The sequence below is a fragment of the Cuculus canorus genome, chromosome 19, assembly GCF_017976375.1.
Source record: "Cuculus canorus isolate bCucCan1 chromosome 19, bCucCan1.pri, whole genome shotgun sequence".
In the NCBI taxonomy this organism is placed as follows: Eukaryota; Metazoa; Chordata; class Aves; order Cuculiformes; family Cuculidae; genus Cuculus; species Cuculus canorus.
The window spans coordinates 10,040,167-10,066,973 of NC_071419.1; the positions used below are offsets into that span (position 1 = coordinate 10,040,167).

At 43.5% G+C, this 26,807-nt stretch overlaps 1 protein-coding gene across 19 annotated transcripts in view; it reads right to left on the minus strand.

Annotated features, from left to right (window-relative positions):
- CACNA1B (calcium voltage-gated channel subunit alpha1 B) overlaps positions 1 to 26,807 on the minus strand; it is a 309,668-nt gene that overhangs the window by 85,330 nt on the left and 197,531 nt on the right. For 10 of the 19 annotated variants that reach the window (XM_054083988.1, XM_054083991.1, XM_054083987.1 and 7 more), the window contains 3 exons: positions 21,345 to 21,412; positions 16,359 to 16,465; positions 9,531 to 9,593 (listed from right to left, as the gene is read on the minus strand). In XM_054083988.1, coding sequence (XP_053939963.1) covers positions 9,531 to 9,593; positions 16,359 to 16,465; positions 21,345 to 21,412 — 238 coding nt within the window. The remainder of the gene's footprint in view (positions 1 to 9,530; positions 9,594 to 16,358; positions 16,466 to 21,344; positions 21,413 to 26,807) is intronic. The other 9 variants (XM_054084000.1, XM_054084006.1, XM_054084007.1 and 6 more) reach the window with 1 other exon arrangement.

A 26,807-nucleotide genomic window follows, 5' to 3' on the forward strand; every position in this document is an offset into this window, starting at 1 on the left:
ACTCATCAGCAGATTTACTTGGATTTAGAATGAATTACATACAGAGCCTCCTCTGACTGCCCAGACCTGTCATCCCACACAAGGATTTCCCATGCAAAGCCACATGGTCCACATTCGCAGCTCTCCACAGTCGGCAGAGAGCGGCACAGAGATGAAGCTGCCCTGAGTGGGTGTCCCCAGGATGTCCTGCGTGTCCTCGGGGATGAACACAGAGCTTTGCTCTGCAGTGCTCCAGATCTTGCTCTGCTAAACAAAGCTAGGCTACAAAAATCAACATCCTCTTTAGCACACAGGCTCAGGGAAATAAGACAGCTTAGGGATGGGTATGTGCACGCCTGAGCTCCCTAAATTCTGCCTCAGTGCAGGCTATCAAACACATTTGTTCCTAAGGGACATTTCTCACTTCATAATTAAAGTCCTTGGGGTGGGCACCGGCTCCTGTTTTTTGCTTTGAACAGTCAGAGTGAGCTGTCAACACTGAAATAACGATAAGCTAGATTTGGGAAAGTGCCCTTATGCTGACTAAAGCCTTTGATTGATCTACAAAGCGAAGGCACAGAGAAGAGCACAATCACCTAGTCCCATGCACCATCCTGTGCTGCACGTCCACGGGGCAAGCACTGCACTGGGGGGCATGCAAAGCCCCACACTCTCTGCAAAGATTTTCTGATGTAAAACACACAAGAAATCACATGGCAACTTTCATGGACACAGCCTCTCCATCAGTGTCCATGCCGAGCCCACCAAAGCCAAGGTATAAAGGAAACCTAAATCAGACTGGATATGGTGAGGAGGATACAGGGCTGGTGCTCATCACACAGCACGGAGAAGACACTTGGGACCTGTTAGCTCTGACACAAGATATGTCACTTCAGAAGATTTTTTTTCAGTTGGGTTTCCTTTATGGCAAGAACACAAATCGGGCTCTAAATTATCTCTGAGTTGCTAAAGCTCCCACCGTACTCACAGCTAACTGAAATGTGCTGTCAGGAACATACATCACTGAGAACCTGAAGAAACCAAGTAATGCACGTATTAACTAAGCCTGTTCTGCTAAAATCCCCTCCTTAAAACAGACACTGAAGTTACAGACTCGAATTTGTTATCATCTACAAACAAGATGCATCCTTCACGTTGATACAAGCAGTGGAGGTGATTGCCAAAAGACTACAGCCGCTGGCTTTGGTTACTAACAAGTCAAAGAGCAGGAGATTCAGGAGTAATGACTCCATCCTTTCTTCTTTTGGAAGAAGACACAACGACAACAAAACAGTCAGAAAATAAAATGTAGTGAAAACACAATCAGGAAAACGTGGAGTCTGCCTGCAAGTTCATTATTGTATTCAAAGCAGTCAAAAACATCAGAAGCAAGTGACAGTGCGCATAAAGTCTACTGTAGGAAATGGAAGGAAAGCAACCAAGCAGGTTGCTCCCTCTGGGAACAGTGTTTAGAGTTTTTCAGAGCCAAAGCGGCAGCTACTGGAGGGGATGCGTCGTCTGCTTGTCCAATTAAATTATCCAGCTTTCGCTTTCGACAAGTTCCCACAGCAGCTGAACACGGACATATGTGACAGCTTCTCCTCTCCTGTTGCTCTGCTGCACTTGTCCACAGAGGAGAGCGTTTGAACTTATTTATGGCACAACAGGAACATCACCTTAAAGCAAACCACAGCTGCATTACAACTGCTTACCTCTGAGGATACGGTGCCTAGGCACACAGCAAACAACCGCAGAAGAGATGGAAAACCATAGGGCAAAATCCTTTCCTCTGCTTCCTCCAGCGTTCGGTCCAGTTAAATACTAAGTGCTGCAGGAACTGGGGCAGACACAAACCATCCACAGTGGATGATATGCTGCAGCGTATAATGACTTGTCCAAACTGATAAAAAATGAGCCTTTGTGATAACAAATATTTCTTTCCAGAAGAGAAAACTATTTATGAGCCAACTCCTTATCAGAAATCCTGTTCCCTGTTTGCTGCTTAAAATCCTTCTGAATCCATTAAGAAAATTGCATTCATCACCTCCGATTTACAGGCAAAGATTAATGTTAATTCACTTTCTTTACAATTACTTTCCATCCCCATTTTCTGTCTACAGAATATTTCAAACTCTTTGAAAGGTACTGGCAATATACTTGGTTTTCCGCTCCTTTGGGCTTGGAATGCTGTAGTATATATTACTGTTAAATATATTTCTCTAAGTAGCTCCACTGGTTTTGCTTGGATTAAACAGCCAGCAAACAACTCCTGCCCATGGATAGAAAGAAAACTGTAAAAGTCATATAGAATCAAAATCCTCAGCACAGGAAGGACACGGATCTGCTGGAGGGTTCAGAGTAGGCCACAAAAATGATCCAAAAGCTGGAGCACCTCCTGTAGGAAGAGAGGCTGAGGCGGATGGGGTTGTTCAGCCTGGAGAAGGGAAGGCTCCGAGGAGACCTTATTGCAGCCTTTCAGGACTGAAAGGGGACTGATAAGTGAGATAGGGGAGAGCTACTTGGCAAGGCCTGTCGCAATAAGACAAGGGGGAATGGTTTTAAGCTGAAAAAGGGGAGATTGACATAAGATCTTAGGGAGAAGTCTTTTATGCTGAGGGTGGGGAGGCCCTGGCCCAGGTTGCCCAGGGAAGCTGTGGCTGCTCCATCCCTGGAGGGGTTCAAGGCCAGGTTGGATGGGGCTCCGAGCACCCTGATTGGGTTAAAGATGGCCCTGCTCACTGCAGGGGGATTGGACTGGATGACCTGTAAAGGTCCCTTCCAACCCAAACCACTTTATGTTTCTATGAAAATCCATATTAACTAATCAGTGACTAATATTGGCACAAATAAAAAATGCAAACAGTGACTGTTTAGACTGTTCAAGAAAGGAAAGCTCAATTTTAGCCGCATTCTAATCCTAGAGTATTCCTTAATGATGAATGGTTTTGTAATCATAACCCTTTAAAACACTGCTTGAGTTAATGGCACTTTGCTTCCCAGAACTTCTGGTTTATTCAGCTACATAAACACAGCCCTTAAAATTTTGCTTTACTAAATAATGAATGAAAGCTGACTATGAACATAGTATTTTGATGTTAAAAATACCTACATATTAGAGTCTGGGCATGAAAGAATATGTTCCAATTAGAGATGAAAGGGAATTTCTTGTTGAAATACAGTTTCAACAGAAATCAAATGCAAAAAACCCATTCCACTACAATCATATTTTCTGTTCATAAACTTGAAGAAGCTTTCTCCACGTTTCAATTTTCCTCTTGGAAAATACAATGAAGCATTTCAGTTCAGGGTAGACAGGCACAAAGCAGAATGTTTTATCGCTGTTTGGTTTGATTAAATGATTTTCTTTCAGATGAACTCACAACTAGCATTCAAATTTACTTTGCCAGTGACCCCGGCAGTTGCTGCTTGGATTCTTTAGCACCTTTTCTTCTTTATGAACTACATCTCCCATCTGAGCTCTCTCAGGAGATGCCCCGTGCTCTCCCACCGAGCCGGTGCGATGGTGTGCATCACAAATACCATTACCAAGGAAGGTTATGGAAAATGCTGCCCAGCATATTCCAATATCATTCTTAAGTTGGGGTTTGGGTTTATATAGTGGATTTTTTAATATTTCAGATTCTTAGAGAGAAAACATATTCTTTCATGATATTTCTCCTAATATCTATTAGCTAGAAACTCCAGATCTTGAATGTGGTCTACATCTAACGTGATACGGCCATACATAGAATCATAGAATGGTTTGGGTTGGAAGGGACCTTAAAGCCCATCCAGTTCCAACCCCTGCCATGGGCAGGGACACATCCCATCGGATCAGGTTGCTCAATGCCTCATGGTCAGAAATACGCGACTGTACTTTGAACTGCCTTTCAAACTATTCTAGATGCCCACTTTTTGGATCAAGAAAGTTCAGTAAATGCCACTTTTTTGGGTTTTTATTTTTCAATATCCTCATCCTCAGGTTGAATTTCCACTCCCTTTACCTGCTTATTTTAGACAATTTGGAGGACTATGGATACAGGAGGTACTGGCCATGGGTAATTGCTCTCAGCAGGAGGAAGAAGTCAAGCTGCCTGAGGAGGACAGAGCTGAGCACTGCTGCAGGTCTGTCAGGAGCCGCTGCCTGCACGCGTGGGCACAGTTCAGTGGCTGCCACCATTGGCTGCTGCTTTTGACCAACCTGGAGCCAGAAAGTTTCCAAGGAGCGTATCAAACCAAAATTTAGGAAAGCTGTAGCATTTACAATGAGGTGTCTATGGCCAATTAAGCGTAATAGAAGTAATTTATGGCAGATTTAGACTAGACATAAGGAGGAATTTCTTCCCGATGAGAGTGGTGAGACACTGGCCCAGGTTGCTCAGGGAAGCTGTGGCCGCCCCATCCCTGGAGGTGTTCAAGGCCAGGTTGGATGGGCCATGGGCAGCCTGATCCAGTGGGAGGTGTCCCTGCCCGTGGCAGGGGGGTTGGAAATGGATGATCTTTAAGGTCCCTTCCAACCCAAACTATTCTATGATTTTATGCTACTGCTTAGCGTTTGAAGACAGCTGTGTCACTTGTTTTTGTACAGCTCTGAAGTGATGCAAAGTTCACCCAAGCCATAGCTTCCTGGTGCTAATGCAGGACAAGATTTACTGCTTTCAGCTTGAGTTTTTTATAAGAACACAGTGATTTCACCCAACCATAACTCACCATCCTGCATGCTGCTCCCTATTGCTCTAATAAAAACAGTTTTCTAATTGTTTCCAGTAAAAGCACATCATGTACCAATCTCAAAACTATAAATATGAGGCGTAGCGCATTCTGATCTTAAGAAAATGCCAGAAAATACATATTCTGTCTCAAGTTGTACCGTTACCATCAGTCACAAGATCTCTTTTCAGACCTCATGGTTGGTTTGGTGTTGCAGTTATGAGTTTTGATTAAGTAATCACTTACTTAGCAATAAAGTTAAGAAGAGTTAAAAGTAAAACCAAAAAATGAAAGTTAAAAGCCATATGGCTATGACTTGATTTAACACCCGCCCCACACACACACTGAGTTTAAATATGTGGAACCATTAAATTCTCCTAAAATCCAGTCAAATTACATTTACTTTAAATTCTTTTTCCCTCCAAACCATTCGTGCTCCACTCCCTAGAAGACATTCGGGAAATCACACTGCAAAGGCTCAGACGAGACTCTGTTACGGTCAAAGTCCCACCGTGAGCTCCAGGCTTTTGATAAAAACCAAGACAAAACATATCAGGGAATGAAATCACAACCCCTTTTCACACTATGAGTATGGAAATGAAGCAGATGGCCCAGACAGTGAATACACAAAAGCAAGTGATAAAGATCAAGAACAACTTGGGTTCTTGGATGGCAAATGATAAATTCCCCCTAGTAGAAGACATTTCAGCATTTTCATTTCCCTCTGTTCGCTATCAGCTTGTCTGCAGCTGCATGGATGCAGCAGAGACGTGCTCTGATGGTTGGGGTGGGAAAGAAAGAGCTGCTTATACTGAACAGGATTTGTTCTGAAAAAAATTATCCATGGCAGGTGCAGGTGTTCAGCACTTCCAGAACAAAAATCCCCAGCTTTTGCTTTATTTATCATGCTAGAAAATGCCTTAAGAACATGCACTTTTTTGTGTCCAAGCACTGACTGACACCTCTGGATCCTATAAACAATAAACAACAGCAATAAAATGAAAACCTCCAGGTACTAAACACACCGGTTTAGATTTCATCAGCCACACCAATATTAGAAGGATTCACATGAAAATTCAAGATCCCATAGCTCTTAGATACACACTGCTGGAAAAATACAACATTGTCCAGGGAAATGGTGGCTGCCCCATCCCTGGAGGTGTTCAAGGCCAGGTTGGATGGGGCTTTGAGCACCCTGATCCAGTGGGAGGTGTCCCTGCCCATGGCAGGGAGTGGAACTGGATGGAATTTATGGTCCCTTCCAACCCAAAACTTTCCATGACTCCACGATTACTCACTTAGGTCTGTGTTGTTACCTACATACACAGAAATTCATTGCCAGTTGCAGTATGTATCTTAGATAAATGTGATGTACTTAAAGAAATAGGGCATGTCTGTATTTAATTACCTCTCTTTAGTTAACTAAAAATGGATTTGATACTGCTTGCATTGCTATAGCACAAAAGCCAGGAATTAGTGCAAGAAAATTACTCACCTTTAGTTTTATCTTAATTTTTTAATTTGTTTTTAAGAAACCAGCTCCAGGATTTTGCCTTTAGCTTCTTACCAATTTAGATTTATTTATTTAAGAAAACTAATCAAAGAAAAATATGGGGGAAAAAAAAATCAACTCTCTATATCTCAAAATATATTTCAGTAAGTTTTGTTCTTTGAGAACACACAACCATGGTCTTGCAGATCCCAGTTCTTACTAACATTAGAAGCACCTGGTACTTTATGCTACTTGAACAGCACAAGAGAGAAAAAGGAATGGGGATTTTTTGTAGCTTTTAAAAGCTCTTTTAGATGGGTAAATTACCGTTCAACTTTCACCCGTGCACAAAAATGAGACCATTTATCTTTTCAGTATAATTACAGCAGCAGCACTCCCAGTGGGCAGAAACCCAGTGATGTGAAACCCTGTACATCCCACGTGGCTAATCACTCACAATTCGCATTCCAAGATGCCTCATCCCCTATCACAGAATGACCAGCTGAATTCCACGGCCATGCCCTAACAGACACTTTAGCAATCTGCAGCCTAGTCCTATACCTATTAGCACTCATACCAGTAGAAAAACTATCCTCAAACATCGCCAACCCTCAAGACGTAGAATTAATCTGAACAATCCTATCAGCCGTTGCTCTCATCTTGCCCTGCCATCCCTACAAATACTTTACACAGACAGCAAAGACGTAGCATTTGACTCATACATGATCCCCACAACAGAACTACAACCAGGACACTTCCAACTGATAGAAGTTGACAATCAAGTTGTTTGAAACAACTGAAACCCAGAGGAGAAGGCTCCAAAGAGACCTTATAACAACCTTCCAGTACCTGAAAGGGCTACAAAAACGCTGGGGAGGGACTGTTCACAAAGGATGAGGGGCAATGGGTATAAATTGGAGAGGGGCAGATTTAGACTAGACATAAGGAGGAATTTCTTCCCGATGAGAGTGGTGAGACACTGGCCCAGGTTGCTCAGGGAAGCTGTGGCTGCCCCATCCCTGGAGGTGTTCAAGGCCAGGTTGGATGGGCCATGGGCAGCCTGATCCAGTGGGAGGTGTCCTTGCCCGTGGCAGGAGGGTTGGAACTAGGTGATCTTTAAGGTCCCTTCCAACCCAAACTATTCCATGGTTCTATGATATAAAGGCACCCTGAACCTATATTAATATTCATCCAGGGAATGGGAGTCCACAGCACCTGCACGTCCCTAAGAGGAGTTGTTCCAGTTTATCTATCTGAATGTAAAATAAAAACCACATTACTAATGAATGCATTTATACCGAGTAAATGAGACCTTCAGGAGTCTTTACACTTCACAGGGGCTTTACTGATGCTCTGTGATGGCTGCTACTTTTATATATTGCAAGCAGTTACGGGGTTCAGTCAATTATTTAATCAAAACAAGGGATTTTGCTGGGGAAATGCTCTTTAGATACCCACAGAAAAGAAAATGCCCACTCAGCTCATCTGTCAAAAACAGCCCTGGTTTGCATAGGAAATTACAAATTACTGCAGAGATGGTGTATAGAAATGTTAAAGAGGATGGAAATTCTCAGTTAAAGCTTTTTGCAGTAAAAATTTATTCTGTTCAGAGAACAGATGTGAGTCGTATCAGCAAAAGAAGCCTCTATTATACAGATTCTATTGCTGGTGGGGAGCTAGCAACAGACTTTTCAATGAAAAATGCCTCCAAATTCGGGCATATCCTCCTTTCAAGTGGCTTTTAGTACCTGCGGTTTGATTCCATCTTTCTAAAAGACAGCTCTGTCTCTGGAAGTTTGGAAAAGGGGCAAAATTCTTCATTATTTCAGGCTTTATTCCTAGTTGTGCAAGCATTGCCTCAGTCCAGTTTGGTGAAGCCTCTACTAGAGCGAATTCAAGTGCTCGAGAGAAGGCAGCTCGGCAGCACCGCTCCTCCAACACCAACTTTAAACATCCCCTTCCTTCCATGGGTAAGGCAGGGTAAAAGAGACCCAAAGGGCAACACACCTCTCTCCACACCTTTCTGCCTGTCAAGAGTTCCAACAGCCAAGAAATCCACTGGAAGAAATAAGCCAAGAGCTGCCTCAGTCTGATCTACTCCCTTAATTTTCACTGTCCCAACCCTGTGAGATCTCAGACTTTGGCATAGACATGTCACACCTACTTTTCCTAGTTCACAAAAGTTCATGCTTGGTCACCAAAGCTACACTCATGCATCGTATCAACATATTTTTAATACAGACATGTCCGGTAGACAAGGACCCCCCAAACACCCAAGGAAATAGGAAGACATCAGATGGCTGGTAGAAAACCTCGTTGACTTCACCGCACCTCTGGTATCTGCTGAGGTGCACATAAGGACAAACCCACGCTTAAACGTTTGAGTTGCACTTACTTGTCTCTCCAAAAGCATTAAAGAAGAAAGATAACGTCAAACGGTAAAAGTATAACCCAGAGCAAAGACTCTAAGATGGGTCGATGAGAAGCTGATAGCGAGTTCTGTTGTATTAGTCAGCCGAGAACAATGGTATATTTTACAAACCTGCATCGCTGTCAAAGCGTACCCGTGATTCACAGCAAAGCCAGCAAGATTTGTGTGTTAGGAAGCGCATGAAGTGAATGGGAAGTCTACCACTGTGTTCGCTCAACCATGGGTACATAGGAGCTTGCCGAGTGCCTCAATTTTACATTATCTGTAGCTTTAAGCTGCAGCTTGAGAAGGTTACAGAGCACAGGCACAATAAGTGTTCTTAAGAGCAAGTTTGCCAAGGGTGTTTATGCAGGGTTTTCCAATTTGGTCTTAGTTGGGCCCCATTTCCAGAAGTTTCTTTTAAAGCCCTCCTCCAGCTTTCATTTAAAGAGCACACTCGTGGTGGGACCCCATTCTCCTATTGAACCATAAGCGCAAACACTGGTGGAACATCAAAGCCATCAGCCCAGCGCATAATCAACACAGAGAACAAAAATACAAGGGACAACAAGACGAACCATCAAATGAGGGCAGAGGGAAGAAGAGGGAAAACAGTTAAGAAAGGAACAAAGGAAATAATTAAGGGGATGGGAGATAAATGAAGGAAAGTAGGAAGGGGAGAGAAACCCACAGTCAATGTACGAAACACTACAGAGTTGCTCACGATCAAATCACAAGCATTATATGGCAATGTCGCACACCTTCCAGTCCTTCCACCGTATGTTGGTCTGGAGGCTTTCCACAATGATGGGAATGATTTTTGGAAGAAACAAAGGGGGGAGTGAAGGCATCAGGAGAAGGGGAAAGATGGAGGTTTATAAATATAGAGATATATATCATAAATCCATTTACGGAATATCGTAACAGAGAGCAACTCACGGTGAATTTACGCTGGAGACTGACGAGCTGCGAGATACAGTACCTCGAGTTTGCTTTACAAAACTGCACATGCAAAAACAAAACAAACAAAGAAAACAAAAAGTGAGAAAGGAAAAAAAAAATAAAGAAGATAAGAGAAACCATAAAAGACATCGGGAGGAGACTCATACAGGCTGTGTCCTATGCAGACTGCAGCGTGCATCTTGGTAGGAGACCAGGCAAGCTTCAGAAAGTGTGGAAGCCACAGACACACCACCTTTTAGTCAACAGGGAAACCACCAAAGAATCGAAAATGGAACCAAAAGGGAAAAAAATTAAAAGGTGAGCCAAAAGCCACACGATGGTATTTGGACTTTGTGCCTCCATATGCTATACTCACACATTGAAAGCCCTCCACAGAAGTCATCTTTAGGACCTCAGGGTAGAGGTCTTTGTAGAAACAGGTGGTGATTGCTTTTACAGCTGTGCTGCAAAGAATTATTTCCAAGTGGGAGCAGGAGGCCAATTCCCACTCTGGCCCTGTGACACGAGGAAGAAGCCTTAGCACAGAGGAGAGCGTGGGTTAGAGGGAGGAGCCTGGGCCACATCCAGAGAACCCAAATCCACGTGAATCTGGGCAGCTGCTGCCAGGCTGCTTCTGCTCGGTCCCTGCCCCGGATTTGCTCTTCAGAGGCACCTACCTCTCTTCTCTGCCAGACACAGGGACGTGCCTGAGCTCAGACCATCGGAATACAGCTTGACGTGTCTAAACTCATAGTTCTGCTGCAGCTTAGGCAGGGATTACAAGTTATTGAAAGGAGCTTGTTTCATTTCACAAGTCATTGCGTAGATTCTCCTCCATCCGGTGTTTGTATAAACAGCATTATATGCCGGGGGTTCTAAATACGGAATTCGCTGAATTATACAGAAAGAGTTTATTCTTCCCTTGGCAGAAAATCTATAGAAAAACAGGATTCTAAATATCTTGATAGATCTTGGCTTGAGGCATTAGTTTTTTCATAGTTATAAACAATAATTTCTATAAAGCTACATCATCTGAAGAACCCTCCTTCAAGGTGGAAAATATAATCCCCTCACCTCCTGAATTTGCATTTTCAGTTGCAGCATTTTTTCTCCTGCTTCTGTTTAGAGTTCTAATCTGTCAACAATTGAGCTGACAGTTGGGCTGGATTATCTTAGGGGTCTCTTCCAACTTTATTCTATGATTCTATGATGAGAGAATAAGGATCATGGCAACCATGGCAGGGGGGGTTGGAACTGGATGATCTTTAAGGTCCCTTCCAACCCTAACTATTCTATGATTCTACGATGCTAGCAAACCAGAAGGTCCACTTAAAATCTAATGTTCTTTGGATATCTTATAGGTAGTTTTAAATATACTTTTATTTAATATAACCAATTATTCTGAGCAGAAATGTTGGCCCAGGTAAAGTATATATAACAATCCAGAGGTCACAAAACCTGGAACAAATATCAGGAAAAACTATGAAAGGTATTATAAAAGTTTTGCCTGGAGCAAATGAACAGTCAGGTAAAGCATTTTGCCTAAACTTCAGTATTTCTACATTTGTACCATGCCAAATGAAATGGGAGGAGGAGTCAAAGTGTGCTTGACATGCCCTGCTTGCTTGCCAGGAAAGTTATTCTTTCCAGATTTCTCAAGCTGGGGATCCTTTTACTCATTGGTTCTCATTGTTAGGGCCCCAGGATGTCAACTAAAACCTGCAGGGAACAGGACTGCACAAATGCCTCAAGCGTAGGTAGGAAATTTCTTGGGCAGAACAGGTGGAAAACTCATGATGGAGGAGAATGTACTGGGTTCAGACCAGAGTCAGGTTGTGCAATACCTGTGGAAACTTCATTTTTAATTGCTGAAAGCAGATGTCAACAGCCCTCAGCAGGAGACTTGAAGGAACCTTTGCGTTTATCCCTGTCTCCTTTGGTGCAGTGCAGGATGGAGGCCACACGGATGCTGCCAAGTATCCTTGTAACGTGGCCAATCAATGTTACGCAAGTCCTGCAGCACTCCAGGTTAGCTCTTCTGCTCCCATCGCTGGAGTCCGCTTTTTTGAAATCATAAATTTGACTAAATTTGCGCTGGAACTGCAGGATGTAAAGCCATGAAGCAAAGACAGCCTCCTTTTCCAAATCGAAATGACAGAAGTTCTTGAGCTGTGCCCAATGCTACTTACCATCCATGTGGAACAGAGTACAAGAGAGTGTCTTTAGGTGTAGCTGAGTCACTGTTACACCACCAGCAAGGGCAAAAAGGTAAGCTAACGGGAAGAATCACAGTACCTTACACATCAACACACTTCAGGAGGAAAGAGAAAGGGAAGAAATCACAAGCCAGCAAGAGAAAAAGAACACCTCTTCTAGTCTACACATCACCCAACACAGGACGTTTTACAGGCTGGGTGTTCAGACATACTTCTTGCTGGGTCCTGTTGGGTACTGACAACCAAACAGGGATTGTAACAGACCACAGTATTCCCAAGACAAAAGGAAAATATGAAACTTCTGAGATAAAAAATGTCCTGGAGAAACAGAGCAACTTCCCCCTTTCATCCCCAAACCTGTACAAAAGGGACAGACACCTCTGAGAAGTCACTGTGAAACGATGTGTCACCTGGATTTGCCCCTTTTTTCCCCGCTTCTCTTATAAGTAGTCAGCTTGTTCACCTTAACAGGCAGTATTCACCTGTGGGCACGCAATTAAAATGTAAACTGCTTTGAACAACCATATGAGAGACCAGCAGAAACCAGTCAGGGCCTGGAGAGAGGAAGAGGTCTTTAGAGGTGGGAAGGCTGTCCTGGAGAGCACGTGTAACTTTGGAAAATAGTAGTGGGCAATTCCATAGACAGTGTTTAGCTCTGGTGCCCACACTGCATGAACTGTCTCTGACACGTTTGCAAAGGTTCAGCCACCACATCTGGGATGTTCTCCCTTGAAGAGCTCACACTCTCTAGCCTATGCTTAGATAACCTCCTTGGGTCCTACAACTGTAACCCATTACCATGTGGAATAAAAAAACAAACAAAAAACCCTAAGTAACAAAATGCAAATTGTTTCACTCAACATAACTTCAGAGTAACTACGTAGCAGGTCCTTATGAATTTGCTGTAGTGATTGCTATTTTAAGACTTTTCCCAAGAAAAGGTGAGGAGAGGCCATTGGAAAATACATGGGCTCTTGGTGCCAGGTGAGCCACACAGTGTGTGTCCTCTCCTTCTGGTCTGCTGGCTTAGAAGTGTGCTTATATAGCAGCCCCTTTTGTACATGCCATTGGCGCATCTCTGGCTGGAAGACTAAAGGCGGAGGGGGAACCCAAGTGCAAGGAGTTCAGGCTTTGGGTTAGGCAAATACAGAAAATAAAACCAGTTTTGTGTTGGGGGCTTTGTGCTGCCCATGGGAATGAGCCTGACGGCTCTCCCTTCCACTGGCACCTTTCCAGTGGGATCACAAAGTGCTTTGCCCAACCATCACCTGCGCAATGGTCCCCTTTCCATCCCTCCTCCATTCCCACCACCAAAGAAGCTGCACCAATGGTTTGCTTTAATACCCGTTGGTTTTTACAATCACCGTTTGAGGCTGAGAGGTTTACACGTTGTATGAAACAGAGGGTCTTAAAGACAGCGCCGGGTAAACTGAACAAACCCAGAAACTCACCTCCAGAAACAACAAAGCAAGGAAAACGCTAAACAGAAAACAAAACAAAAAAAAAAAATGACAAAAATAAGAATGAAACAATGGGCTCAAATCAAAATGCAGTAAGACACGTTAAACACATACTTTGTTTTAAATCAAACATCGCAACAGTGACAAAAACAAGGTACCATCCCAGCTTTTAATCCTGAAAAATCATAAACCAAAGAGGCCCACTCAGGATAGAGTTCACCAGGTGAAAAAACAAAGTGTAATTGGACAAATCTGTTCACGATGGGTCCCTTTGGTGAAGCGGAAGATAAACCATAGAAATCCTGGGAGATCAGTGAAGTAGGAGCTACAAATCAAATACAGGTAGAATACTGTAATAACGGACTTTGAGTCAGTCAGAAGACAGATGATGCCTCGATGACACTGTAATAGCAAGTATGTTATTAAAACTGATCCCCATGACGCTGTAGCGCTTCACCATCTACCAACCACAAAACGATTCGTGGCTCACACAGCTTATTGCATGTGTTAGGGTGAAGGAACCTCTTCAGACCCTCCAAGCAGGCAACACTACATAAGCAACCAGTTTTTTAAGTCTAGGAAATTACATTTTGCAATGGATGCAATCCATTGAATATTTTCTGGAGCTCAGCTACGAAGAGAAGCTGCGACAGCAGAGAAGAGCATAGGAACCAGTGCAGGTAAATTGTAGGCACAAGAGCATACAAACCATGAGTGCACGCTGTATTCACCCAGGGAAAAAGCCAGAGGTGGAGGAGCAGATACAACACTACAGAGTATGCGATGGCCTGGAAGGAGGCTTAGGGGAAGATATACGTTCTCTCAGTCCTTGATGTAGGACTGATAAGGGAAAGATGCAAACCAGCAAGCACAGCACCTCGCCAGTGAGACAATTTGCAGTGATATTTCCATATGCCAAAACCCAGCATTTCCAAGCATCCCCAGCGCTTCTCCATAGATGGTATGTCCAGATCTGAACTGCATCAGAAGCTTGGTCTGGCAAGCCTTGCCATCAACACAGCATCTGCTCCATCTTCAGGACCAAGATGTGACTGAAGACCATTGGAAATGAAATAATGGAGTACATGTGGCTGTCAACCATGGGTCCCCATCATCAGCCCTACTGTACTGGATAGAGATATCCAATCTAAGGGATAGGTGCTGCAAACCTGAAAGCTGGTGCTGCTAAGCCCCTTTGGAGTTCACAATGGATCTATTTATTAAACAAATTGCTTTGGCATGCATTTATTAAATAGTTTTTGGATCATCAGCCAGCAATCCATCCATAAACCCATTTCTGTCTCACAAAACATCTAACTTCTAGCTTCCCTTCTCTTCTATGTCATTATCCAGTCGGTCGTTAACCTATTGACCTTGAGGTGATGGTTTTTTCCAAACTGAAGCCCTCTGAGCTTTGTGAGTCGTCCTGTGAGCACCTCACTGGCACTAAAGCAGAGAGACTGAGAAGTCACGCGACGGTTGGTAGACGATGGTTCCCACACAGCATGCATGACATTGCCATGGTTAATAGATGTGAAGCGATCGACCGCACTTTCAAATGTGCTCATTTTTAAGCCCTATTACCTGCCTGTACTAATATGGCAGGTAGGGATCTGGGCAGATATAATTTGAAGCAAAATAAGCAGAAATCCGCTATTTTTTACTCACTTTCAATTGCGGTCACAAAACTGGCCCTGTGATATCGAAAAACTAGGTGAAAGCCTGGTGAGAAACCATGGAATAAGGTTATTTTGAGCAACTAACAATGTGGTGTGAAATCTTAGCTTCATTAAAGTGTTTTTTTCTCCTAATTTCTAGGAAATCATCACATGCACTATGCCTTCAATTAAAAAAGAAGAAAGTAAGCATCATTATCTTGCGTGTCAAGGTAACAGTACCAGGAAATCCATCAAAGAACAAGAGCAAATATCCTCATTTGACTTCTTTTTGAGACAGGACAGGAAATTATTGCAAGAAAAGGATTTTATTAAAACCAGCAGACAAGGCATAAATAGGAGCTGATTAAAGCAGTAATTGCAAAATAAAATGGTAAGAATAATCAAATAGTCAAATAAATAATATTCTTTTCCTTCACATATAATGAAGAGGCTCTATTTGGCCTATTGTCTTTGATGTAGTGGGTTTGAATCCCACTAACAAGGGTCTCAAGGGATTGACATTGAAAGAACGAACAGGGATCTTACTTTATTTCAGATACTTTGGAATAAACTTGAATGGGAAATTTCCTATGCTTGAGCTTCTCCAGCCTTTGGAGGTCTCCTCTGCAAAACCAAGAAGCTCTTGGTAAAATGCACTACCAAATATTTTGATGCTGGAAGTCCTGCTGCTAAAATTCCAGAAGAGGAAAATGAACCTTTAAGAAGAACATACTTTTCAGTAAATTCATGCAAGGCAGGATCGTCTCAAACACAGGGCTATAATCCCACGCAGGCAGAACCCTGCACTGACCTCAGCAACATCTGGACAAGGATTTCCACCTACATCTAATTTTTCATTTCAGTTTAGATCACTCTACATGAAAAGGTGAGCCGTAAAGCAACGTTTTCTAAGGATTCTGGTATTACAGAATCTGTGCATACGTCCACACCCAGGGAGAAAACCTGCATCTCAAAATGCAAATTTACATTTCTAACCACTGCTTGTCCACATACAGGATTTTATTCAACCCAGCTTCCTTTCAAACAACAAACAAAGAACACGCAAGCACATTTTTCAGCCTGATATTTAGCAAGGTACCTTCAGACTTAAATTCTGGATCCAGAAATCATTCAAGAAGAGTTAACACATTAAGCGCTCACATACCTCTTGTCATTAAAAATCCAAAGTGAAATGGTAACACTTCACCTGGTGAAATCTATCCTGGGACAGCTTAAAAGAAGTCCTTCTAAAATACAGTTATTTATAGCAAGGCAAAAGATGAGGCATTACAGAAGAAAAAAAAACTAAAAGAAAGACCTAATTAAATTAATGGTTAAGCAATCAGCACTGCATCAGTCAACCTAGAGCCCTGTCCATAACAGAGATGGGCTCACGGAGTACTATGGGATGCTCCACCTGAACAGACATAAATCAACACTGAAAAACAGAAACGAAAGGATAAAGTTCTCCAAGAATAAAATGATGCTTACGCGGCTATGGAAATATTGGCTGCAGACATAGGACTGACTTCAGCCACTTCCTTGGCCTTTTGCAGGGCCAGCTTTTGATTGGTGGCTTCCTCCATCTCCTCCTCATCCTGGTGCAGAAGATCAAGAGAAATCAGAGCATGCATTATGTAAAAGCAACAACCACCAGAGTTCCCTAAGGCATGAGACATATGTGACTGTCACCGCTGCTCTGTGAGAACAGTAGAAACTCGTTAAAATAAGGCAGACTGCATAACTTCTTGCAAGGACCCTTGAGTAGGGCCTTGGCGCCAACAACGGCTGGCTGAGATGAGAAATGTGAGGTTTGGTCAAGTGCTCGGTGCATTTTTACAAAGAACACATCTCCTCCACAAAGCTTTCTTATCTCTCCCAGGTCACCTCTTAGCATTTGGGTGGGAGACCATGGCAGAGCAGGGTCAGAGTTGATCCCAAGTGTGACTTCCCAGGGAATAAATTTATCCCAGTCCATTTATCTCGGTCTCACGTATGTGAAAATACTCTAAATCCTATAGTCCTACTGAAATGCATACGACAGTCTCCTAAATCCTTCATGACTCCGGGCCATCGTGACTTTTCTGAAACAACAAGTTTTGGGATTTGACCGGCCAGTTTTACCCCAGATATTGCCACTTATTTCAGTTGAGTCACAGGGTGAAAACAGAAAGGAGGAGCGATACCAAAGCATAGAATGTAGACTCAAGTATAGATTGGAAAAATGGTTATGTTCACCCTTGCTGTATACCTCCACATTGTCTGGAATTTCAACATCTACTGACACTACAAGTTCCCAAAGTGATAATTGTGATTTATTTCCTCCTACCTGGTGTAGTGACAAAAGAAACACAGCTCAAATTCAAATACAAGAACTTAATGAGATGAGAGCAAAAGGCAAAGAAATAACACAGTTCATCATAAACGGTCACCCAGGTTAAACTTCCTTTGAACTGTCTACAGTCAAATTAGATCATAAAATCCTGGCAGAATAAGCACAGCCCCCCTGATGGCACTGTCAGCATCATGCATATTCAAGAAATAACCATGCGTCAAGATAAGAGCAGTCACAGACTCTTCTGTCAAACTCTATGAGATGCCATGGGTCTAACTCTGCTCTTCAGAGGTAACGCTGTGAGAGAGTTATGCTTCAAATAATGAAAGCAGACAGTAAGACATCCAGCTTTGAGATAGGAAGCCATATAGATTTATCCATCCTGACTACCATATGCATAAATAATTCCCTGCCCTGGCTACGGTGTTATTTACTTAAACGGAACTCATTTTGAAACTGTCTTCCTTTCCTTCTTTTGAAGAAAAAAGAAAGGATAGGAAATTAATCAAAAAGATCTGCTGCCAATAAGGCTTTTTCTTTTTTCCCCCCCTTTCCAAATATTAGCAAATCTGTAACAGGTAAATTCCTACTGTAGTGAATGAAGACCTGGAGACAGGCCATGAAAAAAAGCCCTGCTGAACAATTACACAAGGTCAATATTTCTCAACTACCAATTTCCAGTACATTTTGTTAATAGCTTATTGTAAATCAAGGGTATCTGCAGACTATGAATCTTTTGAGGAATGAGATCCCCAGTAAGAACACTTCTAAGGTTTACTTCCGTTCTGCAGGTATCTTTAAGTTGTTCCATCTCAAGGACTCTCTAGCAGTGTTAAAATCACGCACATTCAAAGGCTCTTGATTTTGCTTTCTGTGCACCTAAAGCAGCAGGTGCAGCTTTTACCATCTCTTTAGAAGTTTGTAGCTTCAACTCCATTCACCCCAGTGCAGCCGCAATTCTGCTGGATTCAATATCCCAAAGAAAAAGCAGAACATATCCATTGTCATTATAAATGCATCCGTCCCTAACTCAGAACAAGCAAACTCTTTAGCAGCTGACTGCTTAATAATATTTCTGTAGCTCCTTCCACTCAGAAAGTGCAGCTTATTACAGAAATTAGCTATTTTTCTGCCTGGTACTGCAGAGCCTCGCTAGTCCGTCCGTCCATCCATCCATCCATCCATCCATCCATCCAGCTCCAGCAGCTCAACTGTCACCACCGTTGTGTAGCAACAAGCAAAGATAAAGACTCTGCCTACAAGAACATCTCTTTGATGTTTCCTTTCTGTTTTCCAGGGCTCTAAATGTTCACTTAAACCACATAGTTTATCTCACGGTCAAACTCATCTTCAGTGCTACCGATAAAGATGGGCGTTGTTAACATTTGTTATTAAGTTCCCATTTAAAGCTCTCTCCATTGGGAAGGAGGAGGATGGGTGTTGATGGCTTTTAGACTCTTGGTTTTGCTGCTCACTTCAATCCATTATTTCCAGGAGCTTCTCAACTTTTTAATAGTTTTATATGAAATTCATATACTACTTTGCATGTTTTTATGCTGCTTTCTCAGGGATTGCTGAGAAATCAGAGAACACACTCCGTGCTTTAGGGTATTTAGGAAAATATAGGGTTACTTGTGATGACTTTACATGCCAGTTTAAGGAGGATGAAGAAGAGGATGCTGTGTGTCACCAGAAACATTGTAGGATCATCAACGGAGAGAAGATTTTAAAAGTAAATTTGGGGGGCAATTTTAGATTCCACTCTGAATAAGGGAACAGGAAGAAAAAGCTGCCAATATATGAAAAAAAAAGAAGAAGAAGAAAGGCAACCAAAGACATTCAGGTTTGAGAAATCACTAGAAATTGAGTTGGAGGAGTTTAAGTCAGTGGTAAAGAGACAGCACAGGGAAAGGTGAAGAGAGACCTGGGGAGGGAGAGGCGGAGGCTGGAGAACAGACTTGTTATATATTAAAAGCAAAAAAGGTGATTCTATTTTCCCCTCTCCAAATGAGTCATTCCAAAGCACTGGTGAGTTTTGTAACTGCCATTGGATGATGAAGCTTAAGTTAAAGAGAGTTCTGATAAGTTCTATTAGAGGTCACAAGACTCAGCTAAGTCTGTCGAGAAACGTTCAAATGCCACAACAAAAGGAGTCCAAATCACCATCCAGAAGAGGAAACGTTGGCTGAAATGTTTTTTTCCTGGAGATCAGCTGGAAAGCTTTCTGTATTTCCAAAAGCGAGGAGGTTGCAAACTGCTTATGGTTTTCCCACGTTATAAGCAGGACTGATCTCAATAAGTTTTACAGCGTAAATGTCAAGGAAGTCTCCCGAGATCAACTGACTCCTGAGTAACTTAATTATATCTCCAGGCCATTTTGGGGGTTGCATGATCATATTTACTTAGCAATAAATCCCCCATTCTCCAGGTATGCTATATAATTTAATTACTTCTATATTTTCTCTCCTTTTTTTCAAAAGCCCTACCAATTTTTGGGGATCATAAATAAAATTAAAGCAAGAAAAAAAGAGTTTCTCAAGAAGCTTTATGATTTGGCAATGCTGCTGAATCCATCAATATTTAATTATACTTTATAAACAGCAGTAAAGCCAGGGTTCTAACTGTCCCAGTCAGCTGCTGAAATATTCAAAAGAAAGTGCTAAAAGGATTAAGAAAGAAGGAGGGTGAGCTTCATTATCCAAGAATTGTGCTGGGCCTGATCCTCTTTCTTTGCACATGCAAGGGATGCCCATAAATCTCCCGAACAGGCTGGGAGGATGCACGCCTTCGGGCTGGGGACTTCTGCAGGTTTTAGAAAGAACAGAAACAGCCGATTTGCTGAGAGGGAAAAACTTCCCAGAAAATTAAAGCACTCAGAGCCATTAAACAAAGCTGCATTATAAGAGAGGAGGGTTGCAGAACATGGTCTCAAGAGACAGAAGAACATTTACTATACACCTGAGAGCCACCAGCCGTCTTGTCTGGTCTGTGCCTGGATAGCGGCTGTCGGGAAACAAGGCTCCAGGCAAAGCTGGAAGCTGAAGGCAGTCACGCAGCTCTATAGTGGAAAAGGAGAGCTGGTAAAGACAAGCTCAGCTGCAAGACAGAAATGAGTTTTAACCAGGAATAGTTGGCTGCTTTGGTCTTCAGCAGCTGGAATGGGATAGCAAACTCCTAGAAACCTCTGTGTCCCTGAACTGTGGAGTTGCATTGCACATCCATGAGCTTTTACATACCCTGTACTCACTTTTCTAGAACTCTGAAAGAGAAAGCATCCTTGCCAGCTGCTGCAAAAGTGCAAGGTTAGCAATCCTTTTACTCCATAAGGAGTATATAAGCTAAAGCTTGTAAAATCTTCCTGCTAAGGTGGACACTGCGCATCTCCTGCTAGAAACGTGCAACCAAAATCTAATGCTGCCTCGTCAATACAACAATGAGAAATCAAATGTAATAATATGAATACAAACTGCAGCACCTGGGATCCTTCCTGCGCAATACTGAGACTATAAGTTTTTCTCCATAGGGAATGCTCCAATACCAAACCGCACCAGTTACACTGGTGTCATTTCCATCCCTTGCCAGGACTTGGCACTTGGGCTGGTGCCTCAGCTTTCTCTTGCACCTGGCGAGAGGCAGGAAGATCATAACATCTTCACTGAGGATTCACAATAGCAAGTTGTTTCCCAGGGAGCTGATTGGAGAATGTTAATCCTTTGATTCATCCCGAAACTCAGCAAGGTATGAAACATTATTATGAGACAGCAAAAGCAGCAATCCACCACCTGCGCTCCCCCATGCCTAAGCTTCAAGTCAACCAAAACCTGGTAATTGTTTCACCTCTGCTCTTGGAAACAGCAAATGCTACACAAGCCTGTGCCCCTCGATGCAGAAGCGAGATGAGCAACACCCACCACCCACTCTGTGATAAAATAGAACAAGAAACACGAAATAGTTGACTTAAGCCTGAAATTAAACAAACCCAAACAAGAATAAACCTCCAGTCCCTCTCTGCAAAGTAAACTGGTAAACAGAGATATAAACTGGCTCGAGAGGAAATCTCAGGGTGTCTGGAAGGGTTGGTAAAATACGACTTACACCCAGTAGCTGTGGACAGTTGAAAGCAACAGGAATGTGATACATACCTTGGTCAGCTCTTGGGCATTTGCCAGATTGTCAACAGCGATAGCCAAGAAGACATTCAGGAGCGTATCTTTTGGGGAGCAGCTAAGGAAAAAATCATCACAACAACCGGCACTATAAAATATTCCCCTTCTGCAGCTGCCACCTTCCTTTCCCCACTTACAGTCATTGGTATATTATGGATTGACCACCTGCACCACTGCTTTGTCATCCGCTGGGAGACAGCTCTGTGGGTGCTGGGCACCCTTTTGCCTCTTCCCCAGCACACATCTCTGGTGGGAGCACACACACACATGCTGAGCAGATGGGCTTTACAGGCTGGAGCATCTCCCATCTGAGGACAGGCTGAGAGAGTTGGGATTGTTCAGTCTGGAGAAGAGACGGCTCCCAGGAGACCTTATAGTGACCTTCCAGTACCTGGAGGGGGTACAAAAAAGCTGGGGAGGGGCTGTTCATAAAGGCTTGTGGTGATAGGACGAGGCGGAATGGGTATAAACTGGAGAGAGGCAGATTTATACTGGACATCAGGAAGAATTTCTTCACGATGGGAGTGGTGAGGCACTGGAATGGGTTGCCCAGGGAAGCTGTGGCTGCCCCATCCCTGGAGGTGTTCAAGGCCAGGTTGGATGGGCCTTGGGCAGCCTGATCCAGTGGGAGGTGTCCCTGCCCATGGCAGGGGGTTGGAACTGGATGATCTTTAAGGTCCCTTCCAACCCAAACTATTCTACGATTCTATAGGTGCAACTGGTACAGGACCAGGTGGAGGTTCTAGAGATGAAACAGCCCTATTTTCGTACGCCTACACTCCTGTCCATACATAGACACACAGAGGATTTCACCTTCATTTTTTCTCATGTTTAAAAGGAAATTGAGTAGAGTTCCAGGAAATCAGTCATTTTAAAGCCAACATTTGCATAATACAAATATATAGCTACATAAAGGCAGTAGGTATCATAAAAGTTACACGAAAGTTACTGCTGCATTATGTACTGGTGGGAGGAAACTATCATGACTTATCTAACCAAAGTCCATATGACAATTAGACCACCACAAACTTTCTCTATTTTGAACACTGCAGCACCACACAGAGCACAGCTACAGAGGAGCCTGAGCTAATAAGGTCTGCCGGGAAACGGGCCGTTAGTCCAGGCCAAATTACACATATCCCAGCTAAACAACAGCCAGTGCTCATGCTAGGCTGGGTCTCTCTGCAGAGCACTGCATTATATCACCAAGACAGAACGTTTCCCTGTAATTATTTATTCATGTTTTATTTTAATTTTTCCACTTAATGATTCCAGCTATTACCTGTCCCTTCTTATATTTCATTGTTGTTATTCCAGTTCTGCGACTGCAAAAGAGCCCCAAAACAAGTGTAAATCAGATACCTTTGCATACGAAAGGAGAGCCAAGTTTAAACTACTCTTCAAGAAGAAAATACATTTTGTTTTGCACGTTACCTGGTGACGGCCTAAGAGAATTGGGCTTGTTCAGCCTGGAGAAGAGAAGGTTCCAGGGAGACCTTAGAGCATCTTCCAGTACTGAAAGGGGCTCCAGGAAAGCTGGGGAGGGGCTCTGGATCAGGGAGTGCAGGGATGGGAGGAGGGGGAATGGGTTTAAGGTGAAAGAGAGGAGATTGAGATGAGATATTAGGAAGAAATGTTTTCCTTTGAGGGTGGAGAAGCCCTGGCCCAGGTTGCCCAGCAAAGTCGTGGCTGCCCCATCCCTGAAGATGTTCAAGGCCATGTTGGATGGGGCTTTGAGAAACATGATCCAGTGGGAGGTGTCCCTGCCTAAGTCAGGGGGTGGAACTGGGTAGGCTTTGAGGTCCCTTCCAACCCAAACTGTTCTATGATTCTATGACAGAAGGGTCACTCACTCCATAGTTCTGTAAAGCTATGATTTCTCCTCTAAAAATTAATATTCATGAGAATAAAGTTGATCTCATGAAGATTTACCCTCTGAGGATACACAAAGGCTTTAACATCCAAGTCCTGCTGCTGTGTCCTGTCCTCACCAGAGCCAAACAGGAGTCTGGGACCTGACAGAGATCCCCATAAGTTGAGTGAAATGGTCACAGGAGTTTTAGGCAGCTAACAGAAAATAACTAGACGTGTCCCTTGTTTTGGTCTGCTTGGTGGAAACAATGCCCAAGGCAACACTGCAGCGAAAGCAGGACTGTGGGTCGAGGGCGGTGTGCTGGAAGCAATCGCTCTTGTGAGGGGAGGAGAGACAAGGTGTGAGCTCCCAGGGTGCTGGCAAACCTGCAATGGGATTTTTGGGAAACCTTCACCTTGGCGGTCCTCTGATTGCTTTCCACTCCTAAGAAGGATGCCTGGAGGAGGCATCTGAGGTTTCTCTATAAACAGAGGAGCCAGGAGCAGTGCAAGGCTGATTCATCTGCTGCAGTTGTCTCTGCCGCACAGGAGCCTGCCCAGAAATCCTCATGCTCCAGCAGCCTCAGGGCAGCACACTGGCTGTGGAGTCATCTCCCCATGTTGGCATGGCATCAGGAGACTTCCCAAGGCAGCCAGGGACCAAAGCTGGGCCAAACAACCAGCTCAAAGCCTCTCTGCTTTCCCTCTCAAGAGCTTTTACCAATCGTAACCCAGACAAGACTTCAGAAACAGGCACTCACATCTCTAATTCCCATTGAGATGAGTGCCTCCAGAGCCTTGATATCTATCAGAACTGGAGCCACTGCTTGTGAAAGTGGAAAGCAGGACTTGTATTAAACTCTAGGGATGCATTGGCATCACGAATGCCAGAAAGGACTGGGGCTTGTTCAGGCAAAGGCCAGGTTTTCTCTGTGTCATTTAACACGAGATGGAGGTTTTTATCGTGTGAAGATGATTCCTCTGGGTTTGAAATGTGATGCCCATCAATTGCTCTTTCCTCTGTTCAAGCTCCACAACAAGGAGCATCGTGTGGGAGCACCTCAATCCCAGTGCGCCCAGTAGATAAAGAATAAGAAAAAGTGAAAGGTGGTGCTGAAATGATCACCTCCGTCCCAAGCTGGAATCAGAGCTCAATCAACTTTCATTTGCAAAGATACCGATTTCCCCATTTCCTTTTAACCAAAGGTTGGTGAGAGGCAGCGGTCACTTATGGGCTGAGGCTGCAGGTGGGAGCACTGCTGCCCACGGCACCGCTGCCGGCTGTTTGGGTTTCTTCCTCTGGGGTTATTCCAACACACTGGAAATGCTTCCAAGCCTCCTGCTTTGGGAATAAATGTCTCAGTAATAAAACCATCTTCCTACCCTTGCCTCCTACCCACACACACTGAAAATGTCTCTTGTAACATAATCAACCCCTGGAAATATAATTTTTTTTTTTTTTTTTTTAACAGATGAGGTTGTTTTTAGTCATTTCTAAGCAGGCATAGTCTGGCAGACTTGAGTTTTTCTGCACCCCAAAAATGTCTCTCAGCCCTTCTTGCAGAACTCGAGGGTTTCATAGAATCATAGAATGCCCTGAGTTGGAAGGGACCCACAAGGATCATTGACTCCAGCTCCTGTCCCTGCACAGGACAACCCCAACATTCACACTGTGGGTCTGAGGGCGTTAGCCAAATGCTTCTGGAACATTGTCAGGCTGTGACTGCTTCCCTGGAGAGCTGTTCCAGCACTCCACCACCCTCTGGGTGAAGAACCTGCTCCTAATGTCCAACCTAACCCACTCCTGGTGCATCTTCCTGCCATTCCCTTGGGCCCTAAACACCACCCAAACTCTGGATTCTGGTCCAGGCTGCATACATGCACGGACCTCGCTGCACAGTGGTTAAGGACATGAGGAAGGGCAGCACACTCCAAGCATTCACTGCTTTTCATTTCAAGCTCCTCTCCATTTTTTTTCAGGGTATTTTTTTCCCCCCTCAACAGATACACCAATTTATCAATTAATTGGACAATATTGAATACAGGCACAGTGCAATTTCCTACAAAATGGGCCAACTCCTGCTGTTACCCTCATCACACTACCTTCGTTAAACCATTTCAGACACAGAGTTCTGGCTCGACACTGACCCTCTGGAGCTGGGAACATAACATAAAAGAATTCCAACCTACAAAAAATAAAGTTTCTACATATTTTCCTTGCAATAGTGCCTTGAAAACAGAAATGGATTTGAAGAAACAACCGAGCTGCAGAAAGAAGCAGAGGAAGCCAGCACCCACTCACCTTTCTTCTTCATGAGAAAGAACAATCACAAGAAGAATGGAGTCCCTCATGTTTAAAAAGAACAGGTTTTGCAAGCTGACCCAAAATCGCCAATGCCAATTCTCTAACAAGAGTTGATCCAGTCTGTCTAAACTCTTAAAAATGGACTCACCAAATCTCAATGTTCAAAATAAACCCCTTCTCAGCAGCGGAACTGAAATGCTTTTTGCTGATCCGCATCCCAAAGGGGCTCAGAACGATTTCAACAATAGTGATATAAGAAATTAAGACCAGAAAGTCCCACTTAAGAAACTCAGCCACAGTGAATATCTGGGTCGGTAGGGCTGGTGACAAATCCACACCTGACAAGAAATCCATTGCTTAAAAAAAGCACATCTTTAAAGCTTTTTGGAGGAAGCTCCGTAAGGCAGAAAGGGGAGATCTTTGTGAAGTCCCAAGTTAGAGCAGAAAAGATAGCTCACGTTAATCTAATCTATAATTAAGCTAATCAACAATTTGGAGTGCTCTCTATAGGGTGTCCTCTTGGTGTTTGTGGGGCTGTAGAGCTCTGCTTGGGAAGGTGAACCCGCGGCTCAGTCACATACCTCACCCTGTACCCTCACCATCCTTTAAATCACCGGGGCACTGCAGAATCATTGATGTTAATGACTATTTTCCTTCCAGAAAAAAGTAGGACTGTTCTTTTCTGTCGAACTAAACTTTTATTTTCAGACATTCCTGGTTATGTTTTGACAGTTAATGATAACTTAAGCCCTTGGTAAGTCACGCATTTCAGACTTCCCCCAGAGAAAAGTGACTGCCTGCTGCTTGCTCTTAGCATCAAACCTTAGCTGGTTAAAAGCAGGGGTAGCTCTGACCTTACTGAAATACTGTTTGAAATATCAACTCAAGCATTAGTGGGCTCACTGCTGCAATTCCCATGGTATAATAAACAGACAAGGGAGAGATTTAACCCCTCAACTTCCACCACACACTCCAGCCTCTGTTCTCCCATCCCACCCCTGGTGCTTAAAAGGCAAACAGGTCCATGTGCAATGCAGAAGGGCTCTTTACAAGTGTCCCGTGAAAGCAGCTGATGCTCTCAGACTATGTTTCTAAAGAGATGATCTGGAACAGGTATATAAATCTCCATAGAAATTAATAGATTTGATTCAGGGGAGACCTGAGAGCAGCTTCCAGTACTGAAAGGGGCTCCAGAAAAGCTGGAGAGGGGCTCTTGATCAGGGAATGCAGGGAGAGGATGAGAAGGAATGTTTTTGAAACATGAAAGAGGGGAGATGGAAATG